Below are 16,268 nucleotides of genomic sequence, written 5' to 3'. Positions count from 1 at the left end.
ATCAAGCCTTTTCTGTTGCTGGTCCCTCTCTCTGGAATGACCTCCCACTGAACATTCGGCAAGTCTCCTCGCTGCCCATCTTCAAAGCCCTCCTCAAAACTCACTTGTATTCTTTGGCATTCGACTCAGCATGACTTCGATTTGTTCTTGATTTTACTGTTTGGTGCTTTCTTCCGCCTTTATTACCGATTTGTCTTACTGTTTATTGTGCATGTTAAATTGCTCCATGTACAGCACTTTGTATGCAGCGATGGCTGTTTGAAAGTGCTCTATAAATACTGTTGACTTGACTTTAAAAGGACTCCCAGCCCAAACACTCAGTGTTGGGTCATTGTTGCTTCTTGCTACTGTCATGTTTGTTTCAGTCATGTTTAGTTCATTGTTATGTTTTAGCTTCAGTCCTGTTTTAGTCATGGGTTTTGTTTGTTACTTTGGACTTTGTTTAGGATTTAGTTTTCTATGTTTTAAATACAATTCTTCAAATACACCCTACTCCTCCCTCCTGCCTGCTTTTTGGGGTCCACCACCATACTACGTGACAGAATGACCCAACCACCTGGACCCCGCAGGTTCTACGGACTGTTCCCTATTCCACCATGTGCCTGGCGGAGGGCGTCTGCGGCCGACACCCTTACCCCTTTCAGGCAGCGCTGGTGATGCGGCTGTCCTGTTTTCGTCTCGTCAAGCCGCGTCTACGGTGGGCCGAGCCGTGTCCGCGTCTTTGTTGAGCCGAGGCGTGTCTGTTGGAGCTGAGTCACATTCACGTCGACGACAAGCCGTGCCACGTCCACGCTCATGTCAGGCCGAGCCCCTGTTCACGTCCGGCTGTTCCATGTCCCCCGTTACGTTGAGCTCCGTCCAGGTCAAGCCACGCCCAGCCAAAGGATTGCTGCCGCTTTTGTTCCTGTTCCCTGGCGAGGTGAAGGTCACTGTCACTTATTGTATTGTATTTCGGCGAGGCGAAGGTCGCCGTCGCTTTTTGGTCCTGTTCTCCGGCGAGGCAAGGGTTGCCGTCACTTTTAGCTCCTGTTCCCCGGCGAGGCAAGCCTTTTGGACAACTTTGGGACGTCTGGGATCCGTCCCTTGAGGGAGGGGTACTGTCATGATTCGGTTTAGGGACCAACAGGTGGCACTGTAGGGCTCCCCTGGCAGCTGCACAACTGTTGGTCATAGGTAATCAGGCCTTTAAAATGACTCCCAGCCCTGCTCCTCCCTCCTGCCTGCTTTTTGGGGTCCACCATACTACTTGACAGGTTTGTGTAAATAGGCTGGTTACTGATAAATGATGTAAAATGGAAGTCAATAATCAGAAGTCAAGCACTGTTTAGGTTTTGATTGATTGTTTAAGATCTTGTGGGGACCTATAAGCCAACATGGAGGGACATGAACTGTTTGGAGCAATTGCAAGCAGGTTCATGCTTCATTTAAGAATTGATTGCAAATTGTTTGTTATTGATGTCTAGAGGGACCGTGGTGCTCTGCTCTGCTTGACCCTTTACGACCGTCAAGCGCTGGACCAGCTAAAGCTCTTTAGGTGCCCCACCCAGAGAGGGAAAAGACTCCTTCATTACATCGTGCTCAAGTCCCAATCAATCCAAAACTCAAATCAGCTCTGCTCTTGTATCTTTGTAAATGGTTTGGCAGTGACTCTCATTTGAAATAAATCTTCAATTTTGACACATTTTTGGTCTGCCAGACAACCGCCCAGGGAATACAATTTTGTGACAACCTGCAGTTGAGAAACATCAACAGTAGCCCTACTGGACACTTTTTTTTTGTCCATGTAGAGTATCCATTTCATAACACCCTAAGTTACATAGGCCGAAGTGCCCCGTAGGTCTTTGCGGAGATTCAAAAAGTAAACCCAAATCATCTGTCTTGGGAAGCTTTTCAAAGCTTCACATTTCTTTCCCTTCTCTGCTGGCTGTTGGGATTATAGCTTTATGCTGGTGTCATGTTACAAGCTTCTCGTATTCCTCAAAAGCAGCACTCTTTCCAAATCAAGTAATCAGGTGCAGCAGTCTTTGTTTGGAAGATTCCTTGTTCTTGTAATGGATTACAAATGTTCATTTAGTGACAGGGTTTCGATGCACATCTTTCACACATAAAATACATCAATGTCACGCCTCTTTCTCCATTGTGGCATTTCAAATGGGCGATATGGCCAATAGGTCAATTGATCTGCCTAATTTGGCATCTTCAACAAAATGCTTGTGAAATGACTTCCCCTCCTGAGTAATGACATGAATAGGGTTTGAACTGAATAAATGGCAAACTGTCAACCAATCGTGTGCAGAGCTGAGTTGAATGAGGTAACCCAGTCAGCAATAGTGATTCAGCAAACACTTTGCTTGTTTCCTGCATTCTCTTAACCCTGATCAATGCATTGCCAGCACCTGCCCTTTTCACAGTGAATGTGCCGTTTTAAGAGATCAATTCCATTTCAAGAAGCGCAACCATAAAGGAAACATTCACCAACATTAAAGCCAGACGGTGGGGTTGTATGGAAAGTCATATGAGCATTTATTCAATATCCTTGCTATCCCGTTTGACATCCATCAGAATGATTCAGGCACACGAAACGGAATCTTGCCAGAAACATTTTTTCCACTACTGTCTTCAATTACTGTACTTTATGATATTTCTGAACACTAGTAGGACAAATATGACATATAGTCGTAGGACAACGACGTGTTACGAGGCAAAAACAATTGGGCATTTTGGGGCTACTAGTAAGGTCAAGGAAGCTACTATTTTGTTACATATGCCCACTAGTTGGGCCAAGTTCTCTTATTGCTACACCATAGTTTACAAGTACGTATTAAATGCATACTTGTGTGCCACTCGTAGTCGCAGTAGCGGTAAATAAATTTTACAGCGAGGCACAGTTGCTTGACTGGTGTGCCCTAGTCTTTCTGCTAGCGCACTGAATTGTCTTACGAGTACTACTACTACAAAGCTAGCCAATATATGCTGAAACTATTGTTTGAAGCTATTGTTTGTTCATTTAATCAATGTCCTTGATATCCATCTACTTGCCCATGTTCTAGTACACTTTTTTTCCCTCACTAGTAGGACAACGACCTGTTACGAGGCAGGTTGACAACTGCGTCCTACAAGTACTTCTAGTGACAAGTACTACTAGTTAACATCTCATTCCTACTAGTTGGCCTTTATTTGGGTTTATTGTAGCTATATGCAGTAAGGAAAAATGTGCCAGCAGGTTTTAGAGACAACATAAATAATATAGAGATTTAAAGTCTGCTAGCCCATTGTGGAGCTCAAATGTCCATTTAAAGTAATAAATCGTACGTGAGGGAAGTACATCCTGGCTGAGTGCTGAGGTAAAAGGAGGTCCCATGGGTGTGGTGAGGGAGCGACTGAGGAATGTGGACTAGTTCTTCTCTTTCATCATCTGCAGCGAGTGAGGAATGTAGGCTACAGTCAAGAACTCAGCTTGCCAGCAGACCTGTCGGGTAGGACTTTTTCGCATTGAAGTGGCACTGCTGGGTAGATTGAGAGACTTGCAACTGTTCGGCATGAACAAAAAGAAACACTGACGCTTATTGAACGAGCTCATCGGTTGTGCACTCTGGTTTGGGGTTTGTGACTCCTCGGGGATAGTGTAATGCTTTTAACTTGGAAAAACACTTAAGGAATCACAATGAAGCCCTGTTTGTCATGGGGGATTCAGAGAGAACCCACACAAGTGCATGATGACCCTAAAATCCATACTTCACACAGAAAGGCCAAAACTGAGATTCAAACCTAGAAACCTCCTCAGCAAGGCTGTGCTTCTTGCCCTATGCTAATTAAAAACATTCAAAAAATAAAAAAAAATAAAAATCAGGACATGGAATTATCTTCCACATTCCTAAAATTACGGTATTCCTTTCTTCAGAATTCCAAATTTCTCATGCAAGAAATATCTTCTAAATGAAGGAGATGTTCCCATTCATTCATTCATTCATTCATTCATTCATTCATTCATTCATTCATCTTCCGAGCCGCTTGATCCTCACTAGGGTCGCGGGGGGGGGGTGCTGGAGCCTATCCCAGCTGTCTTTGGGCAGTAGGCGGGGGACACCCTGAATCGGTTGCCAGCCAATCGCAGGGCACAAAGAAACGACCAACCATTCGCACTCACACTCACACCTAGGGACAATTTGGAGCGTCCAATCAGCCTGCCATGCCTGTTTTTGGAATGTGGGAGGAAACAGGAGCACCCAGAGAAAACCCACGCAGGCCCGGGGAGAACATGCAAACTCCACACAGGGAGGCCGGAGCTGGAATCGAAGTGCTAACCACTAGACTACCGGGCCGCCCGGAGATGTTCCCAATTCCAAATATTCAGCTCATTCAGAACCCCTTGGGGACTGTTTTCCCACATTCCATCAATTCCTTGCATTCCCCAAAAAAGTCCTAATTTCTAGACTGATTCAAACCATTCCAATTTGAAATCATTCACATTTTACATTTCAAAATGACAGCAATTAAATTCATTCTAATACTTTTCAAGTCAGCTACAGATTTTCAGCATCCATGCACAAATTTCGACAGAAATTCCATTCTTTCAATATGAGGAAGATATACACAAAATGCTACCAGACAAAATTGAGATTTCAAACTTATTCAATCAAGTTATTAATATTTGATTGGGTATCAAGTGGGAGGAAGTAGGGACAAGGTGCTGGGATGGTGGTGTGGGGGGAACCATACTAGGGGGAACTCAGGAGCTATGTGGGGGTTTTGGATTTAGGAATCAGTTTTACTACTTCTACAGACGCAAGAAAAAATGCTGCAGTCACAGCAACAAAATGGAAGCAAAAATTTAAAACCATAAAATAAATGCAAAAGAAAAAAGAAAAAATGAAGGGCTGCGGAAATCCAAAAGCCATGAATTCAAAGAAATGATATGATACCACGGCAAGAAATGATATGATACAAGTGCATGCCACTCAGGGGAAGTTTTCCAGGCCACTAGGAGACCAGTCCTGTGGGACCAGATCCTCACAATTTTCTGGTCTCACGTTAACAATGTCCATGTGTTTAAAAAGGCATGAAGTAAAACGTACCATTTATTTTCTCCAAAAGATGGCCAATTACAGTACCACCTAATTAGGCAACCCCACTCACGTCTTTCCAAGAGGATTTGGTCTTACACGGCTGGTCCTGCGGTATCTCCTAGTGGCCTGGAAAACTTCTGCTTAGTGAGGTAAACTGGCATCATTTATTTCCCCTCACTGTCGTTTTGGAGTTGGTATGTTTTGGATTTCTACAGCATTATTATTATTATTATCGTTATTATTATTATTATTAGTTTTGTGTTGTGTAATTTTTGTTTCCACTTTGTTGCTGTACTTGCAGCATTTCTTTCTTTTATTTGTGTGTGTGTGTTTTTTGTTATTATGCATTTATGTGTTTATGTTTTTTGTTTGCATCGTTCCTGTGCTTGCAGCGTTTGGCCGTTTGCAGCATTTCTTACTTGCAGCGTTTTTGTTTTGCAGTTGTTATGTGTGCAGTGGTCGAGTAGTGAGCGCGTCGACCTCACAGTGCAGAGGTCGTGAGTTCGATCCGGCTACGGCCTTCCTGTGTGGAGTTTGCATGTTCTCCCCGGACCTGCGTGGGTTTTCTCTGAGTACTCCGGTTTCCTCCCACATTTCAAAAACATGCATGGCAGGCTCGTTGAACACTCAAAAATTTCCCTGTGTGCCCTGCGATTGGCTGGTAACCGGTTCAAGATTTCCCCTGCCTACTGCCCGAAGACAACTGGGATAGGATTCAGCACACCCGTGACGCTCGTGAGGAGAAAGTGGATCGGAAAATGGATGGATGGATGCATAGATGGATGTTTGTTAGTGTGCACCATACCCATACTTGCAGCGTTTAGCCGTTTGCAGCATTTCTTATTTGCAGCATATTTTTTTCTTCTTTTTTTTTGCAGTCGTTTTTCGTCTTTTTAGTCTGAGTTTGTTTTTTGAAACCTTTTTGTTTGTTTGTTTTGTTCGAGCAGGCACGGTGACCGACTGATTATCAGGTGCTCCTCACTGTGCAGAGGTCGGGATTTCGATTCCAACCCTGGCTTTCCTGTCTGGAGATTGCATATTCTCCCTATGCCTGCGTGGGTTTTCTCCAGGTACACTCATTCCAGAAAACATACACCGCAGGTTGATTGATTGACCGTTCTTGCCCCTAAGTGTGATTGTGAGTAGGAATGGTTCTCAATGTGCCCTGCGATTGGCTTGCAACCGGTTCAGGGTGTCCGCCGCCGACTGCTCGAAGACAGCTGGGATCAGCTACAGCACGTCCGCGTCCCTCGAGAAGATAGGCAAATTAGAAAATGGATGGATGGATGTTTGCATGACGTCGGCCGTTTGCAGCGTATTTTCCCATGTCACCGTAGGGAATTACCCCAATTAATCAACAATATATCAGTGGCGCTTCACCTCTTTAAAATTCAATATGTATCATTCTGCCAGCTGTGAGTAACCTTCCCTCAGCCCCGCTTGAGCATGTTAAGGAGAAACAGTACCGTATAGAAAATGGATGAACTGTCTAAGTCCTTGCACACTCAGTTAAATGCGGTTCTAGCGACCTCGCGTGTCTCTTCTCTGCCGTTGCATTTAGGATTTTGACGTCATTGTGCGACGGAAGTTGTTCGACGCCAAACCTTATTCTGGCTGATTCATGGTCGCCAGTCTGGAAGATTCACGTCGGTGTGTTAAAACAGCCTCCCGAAGCTAGAAAGCAAAAAAAGGTAAGCATACGTAGGTCACACATACAGTCATTTGTATGATTTTATATATGATACTCGGCGAGGTGGACTCATTGTGAATAATTTATTGCTGCCTTTCCTTTGGGAAGATGACACTGTCACTAGGCTAGCATCATGAACATGCTAACAAGACGCTAGCCTCAATTGGAACTTAAACTGGTTCATTGAATGGGGGACCAATCAAATGGAATACATTGTAATATTTACCAAATCTGCAATGGGACCTTAAGGTTCCAAGTATCCCGCGTGGTTGTCCAGATCTTGGTGCGGACAGATTAGCCGATTAATAATAAGTAATGATAGCGGTCAGTGAATCGCAGAGTGAAAGTTTTCTTCTATACACAATACAACATTATACATGGATGCATGCTTCTTTTTTTCATCCTGTGAAGGACTTTGACGCAGCAGCGATATTCACACAAAACACTGTACTGTATTAATAATACAGAAACAACCAACCGAGTGTGAAAAATATAAATACATCGAGTATGATTGAGAAGTGGAATTAAAAGAAATTTAAATCTAACCTAAGTAAGAAAATACCTTGATGGGTTTGTGGTTTGTAAAAAGTAAAATTTAAGTGTGCTGTCACGATATTTGTACGATTAGTTAATTGGGGTGTTTTTATATTGCTTATTGTGTCAACATACATTACATTCGACACTGTAACAATCAAGTCATTAAGATAGGTGACAGAATGGCACAGGTAGAAGGAGAGCTCATTTAAGCCTGGCCATTTTTTTTTTCGTCTGGCAAAGGTAACACATTTGCTCAAACTACCGGTTTGCAATATCCACAAATATAAAAAAACAGTAATTGTCAATTAATTGCCATTCAAGTAACTACTGGCAACATTCAAAAATAGCATTGCGTACAAGTAATATGAAAACAAAAAATTATTCACAGATTTTTGTTAGTGTTTGAAATATGGGAATTTGCTTCATTCCCATATTTCAGTCCAACATTAATTCCTTTTTCAGCTTTTGAACAGTAAACAAACACCGCTTGAATCATTTTGAGACTCCCGAATTACAAAAAAACTATGACACAAAGAAGGGATTGTTATTGGTCTAAACATTTTCATAATTGTATAATCATAGCACTACAGACATCAGACAGTATATGCTGTTGAGAATCTTAAAAAGGGGAATCGGGGGATTAGAATGACTAAATTCTAAAATGATTAAATAGGTGGATTTGCTTCATGTTGTTTTTTGCTTCTGTCATCATCCATAAATAATTTTATTTCACTAGTGTTGACACCTGGGCAACAGAATGATGCTAACTAAGCTAAAAGCTATGATGGACAGTCCCTCCCACCCTCTCCAGCCCGCCCTGACAGCACTAGGTAGCTCCTTCAGCCAGAGACAATTACACCTGCGCTGTAAGAAGGAGAGATACCGACGCTCGTTCCTACCGACTGCTGTCAGGCTGCTGAATAAAAATAACAACAATAATAATAATAATAATTAAATGATCTGATGTGTGTGATGTGAAAAACAATTGTAAATAGCACTGCGATTTATCCATTTTGTATTTATATTGCACTTAATTGAACGGTGTTTGTTTTTTCTTCTTTCTACCCACATTCTTGCTGCTGGAGGCTGTAAATTTCCCCAGTGTGGGACAAATAAAGGATATCTTACCTTTAAAAAAATCATATATATAGATATATTCATTCATTCATTCATCTTCCGTACCGCTTGATCCTCACTAGGGTCGCGGGGGTTGCTGGAGCCCATCCCAGCCGTCTCCGGGCAGTAGGCGGGGGACACCCTGAATCGGTTGCCAGCCAATCGCAGGGCACACAGAAACAAACAACCATTCGCACTCACACCTAGGGACAATTTAGAGTGTTCAATCAGCCTGCCACGCATGTTTTTTGGAATGTGGGAGGAAACCGGAGCACCCGGAGAAAACCCACGCAGGCCCGGGGAGAACATGCAAACTCCACACAGGGAGGCCGGAGCTGGAATCGAACCTGGTACCTCTGCACTGTGAAGCCGACGTGCTAACCACTGGCCTACCGGGCCGCCCTATCTATCTATCTATCTATCTATCTATCTATCTATCTATCTATCTATCTATCTATCTATCTATCTATCTATCTATCTATCTATCTATCTATCTATCTATCTATCTATCTATCTATCTATCTATCTATCTATCTATCTATCTATCTATCTATCTATCTATCTATCTATCTATCTATCTATCTATCTATCTATCTATCTATCTATCTATCTATCTATCTATCTATCTATCTATCTATCTATCTATCTATCTATCTATCTATCTATCTATCTATCTATCTATCTATCTATCTATCTATCTATCTATCTATCTATCTATCTATCTATCTATCTATCTATCTATCTATCTATCTATCTATCTATCTATCTATCTATCTATCTATCTATCTATCTATCTATCTATCTATCTATCTATCTATCTATCTATCTATCTATCTATCTATCTATCTATCTATCTATCTATCTATCTATCTATCTATCTATCTATCTATCTATCTATCTATCTATCTATCTATCTATCTATCTATCTATCTATCTATCTATCTATCTATCTATCTATCTATCTATCTATCTATCTATCTATCTATCTATCTATCTATCTATCTATCTATCTATCTATCTATCTATCTATCTATCTATCTATCTATCTATCTATCTATCTATCTATCTATCTATCTATCTATCTATCTATCTATCTATCTATCTATCTATCTATCTATCTATCTATCTATCTATCTATCTATCTATCTATCTATCTATCCATCCATCCATCCATCCATCCATCCATCCATCCATCCATCCATCCATCCATCCATACACACTCACACACACACACACTCACACACACACACACACAAATCAGAAAATTCAAGCATGATAACATTTTCTACCATTGTCAACAGATCCTGACATGGACCGTCTCTTGAGACTCGGTGGTGGAATGCCAGGTCTTGGCCAGGTAACAGTCTAAATTGTAAAAAAAGACAAAATCGTCAACACCTTAGAATTTGGAACAAAAGGGAAACAAAAATATATTTTTAGATTACATTTAGTTAAATTACCTGTTTGTTTGATTTTTCTTCATCTTTTTTTTTGATCAGGGCCCCACAACAGATGCACCAGCTGTGGACACAGCAGAGCAAGTCTACATTTCATCATTGGCACTGCTCAAGGTATACCCCAACTACAATAGTACCTTAACTGCTGAGTTGAATTCATTCTGTGATTGTACTCATAACTGCTGCATGTATGTGCATATACTGTGTGTGTGTGTGTATACATATATATCTATATATATATATTACCCGCCCAAATGTGACCAGTGCCTCTTTTGTATGTGGATATAACTCAGAGATGTATGTGATACAATTTTGTGAAGTCAGTGTTTTGCAGTTTATAATAATTAAGTAGATACATAAACAGTCTTTCTTATTAATTCATGGTTCATTTGTCTTTATTTTCACATGAGCCTAACCTTAGACCAAAACATTTATGTAAAATAAATGATCATGTTTATTGTCATTCAAATTAATTTATTGCTTTTGTTGGTCAAAAAATAAGTGGGAAGAGGACCTTGAAAAAATAATTGCCGCATGAAATTGCAATCACAATATTGAGAGGCAAGAAAATACAGTGAGATTATTTTTCAAAGTCATTCTGCTTTGCCGTATATCTAAATGTATTCTAACATTGCTGTGTACTTTTGTGTGACCTCAGTTATTTTTCTCTTGTTAGATGTTAAAGCATGGGCGTGCCGGTGTCCCAATGGAAGTCATGGGATTGATGCTGGGAGAGTTTGTTGACGACTACACAGTGCGAGTGATTGATGTGTTTGCCATGCCCCAGTCTGGAACGGTATGCATTTATTTATTTTAATTTGCCTTCAGATTCTGTTCTCCAATCAGATACTTTCGAGAAAAAGCAAACATTGTAGTACAAAGCCTGACCTGTTCGAGGTAGCCTGATACCACTTGGCATCCAACTGCTGAAAGTACAAAAAGAACCAAGTGTAGTCATAGTAGTTCAAGAAGAAATGGAACAAGCTAAACTCTGGCAAACTGTTTGAGCATTTATTTGACATCTTGATTTCCAATTTTAGATCAATTTTGTCCTCACTACTAAGACAATCCCCAGTGCATTTAATAAATGTTCTATGGCTCTGAAACCTAAATGGAATGTATTTATTTGATAGCGTAGATGTCCGGGCTTTAAGGACTATGTACTCATATACTCTTTTTCCTCACTAGTCCATTTTGGCATTCTAGTACAGGGTTTTTCCTGGCTCAAATGGAGGCAGAGGTGATGCCATCCTGATCGTGCTTTGTGCGTGTGCATGTCACATCAAGAAGTAATGTGAACGATACCATAAAAAGAGCACATTGAACAAAAAGAATCAGAAATGGGGTATACTCCCTGCAGTCTGACCGCAGCATGCATGTCCTACTGTATGTACCAAGAATGTTAACATGTTGAAACTTGTTGCCTCACAGGGCGTGAGTGTTGAGGCAGTGGACCCTGTGTTCCAAGCGAAGATGTTGGACATGTTGAAGCAGACTGGCAGGTAAATATTCTGCACTGACAGTGTCGCAGGATATTCTCTTCTTCAGTGTTTGCAAGTAGAATTTACAATTTGTTATGCCTCCAAGTAATGTACAGTATAAAATGAATTTGCATGGGCAACAAGATTTTCTGTCCATAATGGAGGACAAGTTCCCCAAAAAAATCCACAAATGTCAAACCATTAATATACAGGATTTCAAGTTCCTCTCTTTGTATGTCTTGCCGCTCAATGTTGGTTAAAATTTCAGTTGTTTGATAATTATCATAACATATTTGCTAATTTCTGTTAGCCCATCCATGGCATTTTGCATTATGTCAGCATTAGGCTAGCAGACATTTGTTAGGCAAAATTATGATTGGGGGGCTAAAAATGTACAATGTTCACTTCAAATCGGAGTGGTAAGAAGTGGAAACAAGTATGCACTGCATTTTATTTGGAGAGCTGTGCTTCTTTTCGTTCACACATCATGATATTATATGATAGCCTCTCATTTTTTTGAAAGCACCAGAGGGGGAGGATAGGCGCTGGGGTAGACTTAGTATGTTTTAATAAGATTGTATCTTATTTGATGTAGTTTTTAACATTGTACTCGTGATTTTAACTGCTTGTTGTAAGGTGTCCTTGAGTTTCTATAAAGGCGCCCACAAAGAAAATGTATTATTATTATTATTATTATTTTAATAAGATTGTGTTGGGGGGAGGGGGGGCGGTAAAACAAATGTATCAATTTATTTATTTTTGCATGGTCTGTGTATGTCAGAGAGTGTCATTTATCATTTGGGTTGGTTGTACCTCGCAATAAAAGGAGGTCCACGACTTCACTTAGTGTAATTATTTGACGACACACCGTGCTATTCAATGCTTATCAGGCCCGAGATGGTCGTGGGTTGGTATCACAGCCATCCTGGTTTTGGTTGCTGGTTGTCCGGGGTGGACATCAACACGCAGCAGAGTTTTGAGGCACTGTCGGAGAGAGCGGTCGCCGTGGTGGTAGATCCCATTCAGAGTGTCAAAGGAAAGGTGGGCATGCATTTTCAGAGGTTTATGCAATATCAGTGGTACGTTTTAGAATGCCTTTAACTTGATCCTCTTTTCCCTTTTCTCTACAGGTGGTCATTGATGCCTTCAGACTGATCAATGCCAATATGATGGTGTTGGGTCATGAGCCAAGACAAACCACATCAAATCTGGGTCATCTGAATAAGCCCTCAATCCAGGTCATGTATCACTTTCAATCTTTTGCTCCAATGAAGCCCGATAGAAAACAGGCGTGGACCCCAATCCTCAGGGGTGGGCCACTTCAGACGCCTATCTGAAAAACGTACTGGACTTTCAGTTTATTTATGACCCGAGGCTGAAAAATATTTTATTTTGAAAAGCGACGGGATTGTCTCTGTTACAGCCCTCTATGATGGACTTTTATTGCATGTCAAGATGCAAATTGCCTTGGTTGCGTTACATTATGAAACTCATCAGCTAACAAATAGATTCAAATTGACCATGTAGCAAACCCGCTCTGCACAACGTGCAACCAGTGGCTCTTGATAAAGCAGATCTGGTGAGTTATATATACATGTTCGTGTACTTTATATTAGTTATGTGGTTGGTGCATTTCAGGAGGACTGTGCTAATATAGTTTGGAAAATGTGGCTTTGCATTTACTGTTATATCTACAAAATACCACCGGTTTTTGTGTTACCCGTTCATGCACTTTATATTTGTTCTGTTGCGTTACCATAGTGACCATATGATAGAGTATAGACAAATTCAAAGTTACTATGTTTAAAAGACAATCTCTTCCTGAGTCTGTTTGTTCAACTGTCCGAGCGAACATCTCTGACACCATACTAAAGTACATAAAAATAGACAATGGATTTGCATTTGTTGTTGTAGCATTTTATTAGCCTCCTCCAGTCCCCACGGTTGCCAGTCCGAGAAAGTTAAGGACATGTACTGTATGAACAGGTCGGCACCAGAAAAAAGATTGGGGACTGTTAGAAAATAAAGGTAAATTACCAGGACCTGTACAACGGAGTGAAACCTGTTCGCCAGATCAGTAATCCTGAGTTTTGTTGATTCCCTCCAAGCATGATTTTTAGTTAATCATAGTTTATTGATGTATGTTATTTCTGTACGGTACTCATATTAACTTGAATGTTTTGTCACATTTTAGGCTCTGATTCACGGACTGAACAGACACTACTACTCAATCACCATTAATTACAGGAAAAATGAATTGGAGCAGAAGGTAAGAGTCAGTCGCCTTTGTTTGCAAATCTCCAATTAGTGGACCCCAGTTTATTGCTGGGATACATTCCAGACCTCCTGGCAATAATGGTGGCAAAAAAGGCTGAGAAGTTTGAGGGATGCTCAACAAACAACCGTTTGGAACATCCGACAAGTGAACAAGCTAACTGGGAACAGTTGGGTGGCATGATTGGTTATAAAAGGAGCTTCCCTGAATTGCTCAGTCATTCACACGCAAAGATGAGGCGAAGTTTACTTCTTCATGAACAACTGCGTGAGAAAATAGTGAAGCAGTTTCAGGGCACTTCTCCTCAACGTACAATTGCAAGGAATTTAGGGATTTCATCATCTACGGCCTATTTCATCATCAAAAGGTTCAGACAATCTGGACACATCACTGCATGGAAGCGGTAAGGCCGAAAACCAACATTGGACAAGCTGAAAGCCACAACAGCAACAATTGGGCATCTTTCTGTGTCATTTTTTGTTCTAGAAGAGCTTTCAGTGCTGCCCAGTGGCACAAAGTTGTACTACTCTGAAGGCATGAAACTTGAAATTCAGACTTGCAGATGTATTTAAAAAAAACTGTTGTGACTAACATAGAAATGTGCGCTTGTCTAAAAAAAATAAATAAATAAAATTACTGCATTGAAACATGACTGACTGTCCTGCAGATGCTGCTCAACTTGCATAAGAAGAGTTGGATGGAAGGTCTCACCCTGCAGGATTACAGCGAGCACTGCAAACACAATGAGACCATTGTCAAGGAAATGCTGGAGCTTGCCAAGAACTACAACAAGGTAGCAATTCTTCAGTTTCGCTTGCAGCATGAAACTAGATCAATCATCCATATCGTATACGCAGTGATGTTATAGTTGGAATAAAATATTAACATGTTGTTAGAAGAATCTATGAGCAAAAATGTATCATGTTTAAAGTTTCATTTATTTGGGCACATCGAAGCGTTTGGGTGCATATCCAGCACCCTCAAATGCCTACACACACAGGCGCCGGCCACCTGGCCGGAGGGCTGTTGAAGTCCACAATTAGCACGTCAATACAGGTGGGCGACCACAGGGGAGAAGGCGAAACTCGGTCACAAAAGGGGAATGAATAATTCGGGAACAGCGGTTGAGCAACAAAAGACGAGTTGAGAACACTCGTCGCGCCCAGACGACATTGACCATCCGCAAAGTCTACAGCATGCTAATTCGATGTAGACCAGCCAGAAATGGCGCCAATGTACTGGTGGTTCGAGGTTGAAAAACAGGTAACCAATCACTACTGAGGGGCCCGACCGGGGGTGCGGCATGCAAATATTGGGGGCAGTGTTTTTCTTGTATTTTGCATATGTTAAAATAAAATGTGGAACTTGCGGAGACGGGACTTTGAGTGTGATCGCGGAGCAACAACCGTCGTTCGCTCCCAGAGGTCCGCTCCCGCCGATATTGAAGACGATTTTCCTGTGTGCCGAGTCGTTTTTTTAACTTTGTCCGAGAAAATCTCTGACACATGTATCCAATACCCCTCAAAACCAATGAACTAGAAAATCGTCTAGTCTCAATGCAAAGTACCAATGTGACCATTTGTTACACAAACACTTTTACTGCATGGATACGTTGCTTAACAAGTTGTTCATGTCACCGTTGTGTTTTTGTCTCAGGCTGTTGAAGAAGAGGACAAAATGACACCAGAACAGCTGGCCATCAAGAATGTTGGAAAACAGGTAACATTTGCAGTTTTCATCAACTATTTGCACGCCATTCGAGATAATTATTGTTTCGGTTCAATTCAAGGTGGACTTCTAAGATGCATGGAATTAATTTAGATCGTAAAGGCCCCTAAATTTGTCAGTCTGACACTTTTGCATAACATGTTTCCTGAAGTACTGAAATTTCACCCGAAAGCCTAAGGTGACTTTTGTGTGCTTATTGGACAACACAAGTACAGTCGTGTAATTTGAAAGTGTCTCAGCAAGAGTGGTATCCCTCAACTAAACTGTGAACGTCTTGAATAGTAATTGCATGACACATAAAGTTAATATTTCCTTCTCCATTTCCCTTTCCTGCAGGATCCCAAGAGGCACTTGGAAGAGCACGTCGATGTGTTGATGACATCTAACATTGTTCAATGCCTCGCTGCCATGTTGGATACCGTGGTTTTCCAGTGATGACTTCCTGTTTATATCTGTTAATATTACAACCAGTTTTCTTTTATATAAAATAAATGTTATGTACGAAAAAATGCCTTTTATCCTTGTTTGAACTTTACAAAGCTTTTTTCATGGGCCTAACGGGTTGTGATTTTCTTTCCAACACATGACAAATTGTTTGCTCCTGAATAAAAACTTTGATACTTTATTCATCCCATTACTAGTGCCACTTTTGGATGCGAATATGCATTTAAATCTGAATAAACTACTCTGCTCAACAAATAACACTACTCGGCCCAGACGGTAGCAATGTGTGACACACTAGTAACTCCCTGCAACCCTACTAGTAGCACCAAAATGCCCAGTGGTATGTGTGCCTCACTGATAACATTCAGTTGTCCTACTAGTGTGCAGAAATGTCACCCTGTACTGAAATAGAAGTGTTCGAAACACACTTGTGATGAATAAGTGTATACTAGTAAATGTTCCAAATGACGTTCT

General features: G+C 41.1%; 1 protein-coding gene across 1 annotated transcript; it reads left to right on the top strand.

Moving 5' to 3' along the window:
* Positions 1 to 6,625: 6,625 nt before the first annotated feature.
* psmd14 (proteasome 26S subunit, non-ATPase 14) lies at positions 6,626 to 15,975 on the top strand. Its single transcript, XM_052063313.1, has 11 exons — positions 6,626 to 6,757; positions 9,711 to 9,766; positions 9,909 to 9,980; positions 10,543 to 10,662; positions 11,298 to 11,368; positions 12,238 to 12,388; positions 12,478 to 12,585; positions 13,542 to 13,616; positions 14,290 to 14,415; positions 15,279 to 15,341; positions 15,687 to 15,975. The coding sequence occupies exons 2-11, from the start codon at positions 9,719 to 9,721 to the stop codon at positions 15,783 to 15,785; spliced, it is 933 nt and encodes a 310-aa protein (XP_051919273.1). The 5' UTR covers positions 6,626 to 6,757; positions 9,711 to 9,718; the 3' UTR covers positions 15,786 to 15,975.
* Positions 15,976 to 16,268: the final 293 nt, after the last annotated feature.

This window comes from Hippocampus zosterae, chromosome 4, assembly GCF_025434085.1.
Source record: "Hippocampus zosterae strain Florida chromosome 4, ASM2543408v3, whole genome shotgun sequence".
Lineage (NCBI taxonomy): Eukaryota > Metazoa > Chordata > Actinopteri > Syngnathiformes > Syngnathidae > Hippocampus > Hippocampus zosterae.
Note: the sequence above shows the minus strand (reverse complement) of the source record. Positions and strands in the feature narration are given on the sequence as shown.